Source organism: Paralichthys olivaceus, chromosome 20 (genome assembly GCF_024713975.1).
Source record: "Paralichthys olivaceus isolate ysfri-2021 chromosome 20, ASM2471397v2, whole genome shotgun sequence".
NCBI lineage: Eukaryota > Metazoa > Chordata > Actinopteri > Pleuronectiformes > Paralichthyidae > Paralichthys > Paralichthys olivaceus.
The window spans coordinates 10209433-10216692 of record NC_091112.1 but is presented as its reverse complement, the minus strand read 5'-3'; the positions used below and the strand labels follow the sequence as shown (position 1 = coordinate 10216692).

At 44.2% G+C, this 7260-nt stretch overlaps 1 protein-coding gene across 2 annotated transcripts; it reads left to right on the top strand.

Annotated features, from left to right (window-relative positions):
• On the top strand, positions 1-6312 carry dclk3 (doublecortin-like kinase 3). Of its 2 annotated transcripts, XM_020090409.2 has the most exons (7): positions 1-208; positions 1463-1683; positions 1933-2064; positions 3166-4374; positions 4979-5111; positions 5260-5427; positions 5534-6312. In XM_020090409.2, the coding sequence occupies exons 1-7, from the start codon at positions 160-162 to the stop codon at positions 6169-6171; spliced, it is 2550 nt and encodes an 849-aa protein (XP_019945968.2). In that variant the 5' UTR covers positions 1-159; the 3' UTR covers positions 6172-6312. The 2 variants fall into 2 exon arrangements, with proteins under 2 accessions (XP_019945968.2, XP_069371956.1); XM_069515855.1 differs by lacking the exon at positions 1-208 and having other exon boundaries at positions 1554-1683; positions 1956-2064.
• The last annotated feature ends 948 nt before the right edge of the window (positions 6313-7260 follow it).

Below are 7260 nucleotides of genomic sequence, written 5' to 3'. Positions count from 1 at the left end.
TTCAACCTGACGTGTCGCCATGGTAACCGCTGTAGCTCCTGCAGGTCCGGTCAGCTCGCGGCGCATCCCGCGGCACCAGGAGGAGAACATGGCCGCTGCGTGTGCAGGAGGAAAAGTGAAGTAAGATTACAAGTGTCAGCGAGTTTGTTCCGGAAACACATGACGCCGCCGCAGAGAGGCCGCTATGACGCTAAATGGAGAATGGCAGGTGAGTTGATGGAGACCGGATTTGACTGAATTCGTCTAAAAATAATTTAAAACCCAAACATTTGTCACAGGTAAGACTGTGTAAGAAATGAAAAGACTTATGCGGCGTTTAACTATTTCACAATGGTCTATGAGTAGGAAGGTCTGTGTTAAACCACTGACATGCTGACTTTATTATTAACAATAAATAATAACAGTAATAATAGCACAGATATAAACAATTTATACATTGTGATTCAAAATCAAAGAGAGCTCATTTTATAATATGAAATCTTAAATGTAAAACAGCAGATAAAATGAATAAACATTTAAAAGTAGCAGCAAAAGAAAATGATGAATGGTGATTAAAAAAAAACAATTAAAAGCCATTCAGTAAAAGTAGGGGTAAGCATAAGCTTGTTACTATATGACTCATTACTCTAGGTAGGGTCCTGAAATTATTTTCCAGACCCCATCCCATAATGAACACACCCTACACACACACACCCAGACCCCTGAAGGTTCCAGACCCCCCCACCAAAAAAAAATCACTATTCATTCTTTCTTGACTGGCCACAGCTGTTTTTTTTATGAGCTGTTTAAGCTATGGATGTTTTTTGAGTCCACTCTTAACACACTTAATGTGTACATGTGACTCTATCTGTGTGTGTGAGTGCTTTTGGTCACTCTCAGGGGGTGAGTGGTGTCTTGTTAAAAAGGAGTGGGGGGCCTGGTCACGTTAGAGGTACAGGGTCTTGTGTTTCTGTCTGTTGTTCCTGCCTGTCAGAAAGAAAACAAACGAACCCTGACTGACTGGACAGATAACATCTCTCCATCTCCCACAGTGCCAGAAAGTGAAACGTCAAAGATGCTCTGTGTCTCTAATGCCTCATTAATCATGCAGATTCAGCTGAGCCCTAACCAGGTCAAGCAACCTTTTGTGTAGGTGTGTGTGTTTTTGCATGACTTAAGGAAGCCTAAATAATTCAGCCTGCTGGGACCAAGGTGCTTGAGGAATCTCAAATGGCCCATGCACTCCATGTGATGGAAAACACTCAAATCTGATCAGCCGGATTTGTTTTCACACACACATGCACGCACACTGAAACGGGACGAGGAACTGGTGTCGTGTTACTTATGAGTTTTACTTTGTGTACAAGAAACACAGCAGTGGGGGGCTGACGTCACTGTTGTTAAGAACACTTTGAATAATCCAGCACTTGGGTTCTGTCTTTGTTCTTCCACTCATGTCCTTTTTCTTTCCCTCCTGTGTCAGCTCCTCCCAATATTCCCTCCTTGAAGCGTCCTGGTGGGATACCCCAGCCATGGCCCATCCGCCCCCACCCTGCTGGGCAGATCCATAGGTCCCACTTCCTACATCCTCCTCCTCCTCCCTCTCATCTGCCTCTTTTCCACACCCGCCATGCAGAGGAGAGCGCTGAGAGGCCGCATCTGGTCACCATCGTCCACCCCAGTGGTCGGAGTACACTGCGGAAGGTGAATAAATGGTTAAGAAAACAAGGATTAGTTATGAGACATTAATCACAACAACTTTTGAGTTGACAGGTTGTGAAATAATGGTAAAAGAAATTTCTTCATAAAGGACTAAAAAGTTTTTGTAATAATCAATAATGCCAATACTTACAACCCACAAACCCTTTATGAAGTTATACTCATCAGAAAAAGGTGCCAAACTACTAATTCATACCAATTTTCACAACTCAACTGTGATTTTGTTGTCTCTAGGTAACAGTCCTGTTGAATCGCAGGGGCGTGGTGTCCTTCGAGCAGCTGCTACTGGATATCTCAGAGGCGTTGGGGTTTCCTCGCTGGCACAGGGCCAGAGTTACACGACTTTACACGACCCACGCACGAGAGGTGAGGTTCAGCCACAGTCACACTGACCTGCAAGGTAAAGCCTCGGGGGAAAGGTTGACTGATGGGCCCCCTTCTTCTATGTATACAGTTCTTTTCATGCTGGACACAAAGAGCCTCTTTATGACAGGGCCTTGGGGTGATGTTATAAAATTGATGACACATTAAAGCTCTTAATTGTGTAGGAGCACCTAACCCATAACATAAACCTACAGGAAAAATCAGCTTAGTAGACAGTAGACCTGGTGGGCCCTGAAGTTATAGGCCCCCAGCGGATGCACTGGCCTTCACTTGACACCCATCTATTGACTGGGGAAGATAAAGTACGTAACACCGCAGCCTGAAAAAAAAGAATCCTGAACCCTTGTCTTATGAAGATTAAGAAATATCATTTCAAAGCAGCTGAAAGATGGTTTTAAAAATCTAATTATTTGGGGGCAACTGGAAAGGTCATTCTCTCCATTGGGGCCATTTGAAGAGTCGGAAATGAGAAAAAAAACTTGAGTTAAAATAAATGACAACTACTTTAAGTACACAACTGAGGCTGAGCTACACATCTCTTCTTTCTGCTTTTATGCCTTTCAGGCCAGTCGAGATTGTATTTCTGGAGAACAACGGCTAAACTTCCCATAGGGCACAATAAAACTTTGGGGTCTGGGTTATTTCTTTACTTAGTGGGTCAGTGTGTAGAATTTAGTGAGTGGAGTTGAACGTTGCAGCTGAATACACCTCACCTCACCCTCCCCTACAAAACATGAAAGACAACCTGTTGTAGCTTTCAGTCATAAAAACTCAAAACACAGTTGAGAGGACCCACTCCCAATAAAAAGGGTCCATTCTAGAGTAAAGAAAACAACAATTTGAACAATTTAGATGAAAAACACTAGTTAAAACATTAACTTTTATATTTAATTATTGCCAAAACATACATTTCACCTCAATCTTACACACTGGACCTTTAAATAATTACAACAAAAAGCCAAAAAAAAGAAAATTCATGAAGCAGTTGATTCTAAACATGGTGGGCTCTTATGTAATCATCTTGTTGTCCAAATAAAGTGTCGCCCCGTCCTGTTGACGTGTCTTTCTCTTTTATTTTCGTAGGTGAAAGGTGTCTGTGACTTCTTTCGAGGAGAGGTGGCCTTCCTGGCACTGGGTAAGGCACGTCCAGAGCTGAGCAGCGTGCAGGAGGCTCTGGAGGAGCTCTTTCCGGATCATTCCCATTACCGAGCTGACGCACTGCGGGCCTGGGAGAAAAGACTTATCCCAGCGCCAGACAAAGCTGCTAAGGCTGACAGTGGATACAGCGAGGGGGCAGAGAGCAGCAACACAAACCAAGAGACACAACAGGACACAAATACACATATCAAAAATCATAATACACACAAACATCACAATATAGACGCACAACACCATGACAATTATCACCCAGATGTCCAGAAATCTAACAAAAAGAGTTCTTGCAGAAAACCACCTCACCTTCCCAACCACCTGCAGAGGCTATACGTGAGGGGCAGGGTCCGAGAGCGACAGCCTTCCATCATTGGTCCATTTAAACAGGAGGAGGGTCTCAGAGAAGCAGAAATACCCTCCCCTACACTGTGTGAGAACTGCTTAGCGATAAGAGTGAAACATCAGGGGACTGAATGGGTCAATCCCCTGTCAGGAAGGGTCCCACTTCCTCCGGTGTCAAGAAAGCAAAAAAATAGTTCTCATATAGAACAAGAGGTGAGAAAGGTGGATGTTCCTCTCAGCCCTCCACCTCCTCAACCAATCAACAGGGAGGAGGAGAAGAGTCTGGCACCGTCACACCTTTTAAAACCACTTCCCGATGTGGGCCCAGCACAAAAAGACTCACAGCAGATGACAACCTTTGACCTTTCTTCAGACGGCAGCGACGTCACCCTGTCAGATATTGAGCGTTGCTACGAGATAGGACGTGTGGTTGGAGATGGGAACTTTGCTGTGGTGCGAGAGTGCCGCCGTCGCGACACCGGGCAAACCCTCGCCATGAAGATAGTGGAACGCTCCAAGCTGATCGGTCGGGAGCACATGATGCAGAACGAGCTGAGCCTCCTTGGCAGCCTGTGTCACAGATGCATAGTGCATCTGTTCGCTAACCACCACACGCACACCCACTCGTACCTGGTGATGGAGCTGGTGAGTGGGGGGGATCTGTTTGAGGCCATCAGCGAGCGGGGGAAGTTTTCCGAGGCAGAGGCGGGACTGATGGTGTCAGACATGAGTGACGCTTTAAACTACATCCACGGCAAGAGCATTGTCCACCGAGACCTCAAACCAGAAAACCTGCTGGTGGGTAACAGGTTCAGTGCCTATGAAGTAAAATTAATGCCAGATAAAATATGTTGCCATCAGCTTGAGTGTTGATCTAGGTCTCCTGGTTTGCTATCTGCCAGTGTCTATTTTTAAATGCTCAGTAGGGGGAGCCAGAGGACAACATGTAAAATCCTTAACATAGTACCTTTAATATTTTTGAAACAGGATGATTGGTAGCCAATTTGAGTTCCATCTTCATTTACTCTGATCCAACAACATCTATACTGCAGAACTCTCACAAGTATTACTATTATATGATATTCATATAGACCCTGTAGTTGTAGAAATATACACTTAAGGGGCCTGGGAAAAGGGAATCAGCGAGTATTCATCTTTAACTTGTTTTAATCTCATGGTTCCCTCACTCTCTGACTTTCATTACCACACTCTCCCAGACTGTGGCATCATTATCTAGTGTAGTAAAATGGATTAAATCAAATAATGTATAACAGTATTACTTATTGAAATAAAGAAACATCAGAATTCCGCAAAATCTAAAAGAAATTGTCAGAAACATAAGATTCTCTAACAACTATGTTTTGAAATCTCGACTCTGCCTCCGTTTCCTGTTATTTCTCAGATAGAGCGTTTGGCAGGTGGCATCTGCAGGCTGAAGCTGGGAGACTTTGGTCTTGCTATGGTTGTAACTGAACCAGTCTTCACCATATGTGGAACGCCGACATATGTAGCCCCAGAGATTCTCTTTGAGACAGGTTAGTGCTGTTGCTGCAGAATCAAATACTACAAATGTGTCTTTGTCACATGTTTATGTGTATTTTTCTTGTTTAACTCTCCAAAAGTTATTTTGTCACTTAAGTATGCTTTTATTCAGAAAAGAGTTGTTTATGATTGCCCCAACAGGTTATGGTGTAGCCGTGGACGTGTGGGCTCTGGGTGTTATCCTCTACATCCTGCTGTGTGGCTTCCCCCCATTTCGCAGTCGGGATCGGGACCAGGAAGAGTTGTTCCAGCTAATAAAACAGGGGGAACTACACTTCCTGTCACCCTACTGGGACCCCATCTCAGAGGGTGAGAATTACAGAAATGTAGTGATGCAAATGCCTAAACATACAATCACATAAATACACGATCTATTTTTGTTTGCTAACCTGTGTGAATGTTTGTTTGCGTGCAGAAGCCAGAGGCCTCGTCAGAGCTCTGCTTCAGCCAGATCCCACAGTGAGGCTGACAGCTGAGCAGACCCTGCTGCATCCCTGGGTGGATGCTATGGCTTCCGTTTACAGCCAGGGGGCGCTCTCAGACAAAACACAGAGGAACACCGCAGACACTGGTGCAGAATCAGAGAGAGTTCAAAGAGCAGCTCAGACCAAAGCAACCGAAACAACAACAGACAAAAGATCAGGAGTCAGAGGCAGAGAGAGAGAAATGACACACAGAGAGCTCAGCAGAACTGATGGCAGACAAACTGAGATGAAGTCAGCGAGAGGGCAGGATGAGGACAAACAATCAACAGAGACAAGTGCAGTTCACACCATATCTACACAGTTTAAAGTAGACACAAAGACTAAGGACACACCTCGTCAACAGAAACCTGACAGCACCTCTACACCCAGCAGGGAGCCCAGCAGGCGAGAAATACAAGCTCCAGGCCCCCTGGTGTCAAACTCAGGCTGCGAAACAGAAAGCCCAATCAGCCCAGGAGTCGAACTCAGTCGTCTTGGTGCCCCTACAGGCCAAACTGAACTTCTAGATCAGATTAAGACACAATCAAAAGAAGACAGCCAGCTGCAAACCCCCCCAGATTCACCATAACACCACCCAGCCTCCAAACCAACAGCTTCCTCATCTTCATCACCGTGATGAGCAGAGACCTCACACCACCATCATCCACTCACCTACACACTGTCCTGACCTGACTGTCAATCTCCTGTTTAACTGTGTGATTAGATCAGGGTCTTCACTTTCATTGTTACCTCTTTATATACAGTCTATGATTGTTACAGACAATGCAACTGATTTCTTGGCAGCTGAGTCCTTGAATGGCCCCATAGATAATGTGATGTGCTCTCTGGTGATTGAATAGCACCTGATTCACAGGGGAAGATATATCTCATAAATGTGTGTAATCCATTTACCCCGACTAGTCGTAAATTGATCATGAGATGTGTGATGACCGAGGTGTGCATATGGAGGAGGATGGTACACAGAATACTGGAATACACTTGATCATCTGATATAAACATATATATATATATATACACACATGTATAAATATATATATATATATATATTGTTGTAGTTGCTAATGCTGTTGTGTATTCATGTGAAGATGTTTTAGCACATGGCTGGAGTGTTTTTGTTTTGGTAGACCATCTATCTATCTATCCCGGCCAACCATGTTTACCTTTGAGAAGATGATATCATGTTCCTGCTGTAGCTATTTTTGATTGCAAGTGTGACAACACTGACCTGCCCTATAGTCCATTCCTAGAAGTTTGTGTATCATTTAACTAGCAACATTGGTGTACTACGTGTTTATAAGCTAAAGATAACTTTATTTTGCTTATAGTAAAACTTTGCCATATTCACAACAGTGAAGTGTATGTATTACGTTTTTATTTCTCAAAAGGCCTGTAACACACCACTGCTTTCTGTTAATTGTGTGATGACAAACAACCTGCAAATTAGTGTCCTGTGTTAATATTCTGAGAATGTAATCTGTGTTTAGTTCCAGTGGTAAATAATGGAAGCTGCTCAGCATTCAGGACACAGTGTGTGACCACACAGAGCTCCTGTGTAACCTGTGTGTGCATAGCTGAGGGTGGTATGGCTCCTTTGCCATTCCTCGCACACCAAATAAGGCATATCTGTCCGTCCAATGGGAGTGGTTAGTCCTGTCCC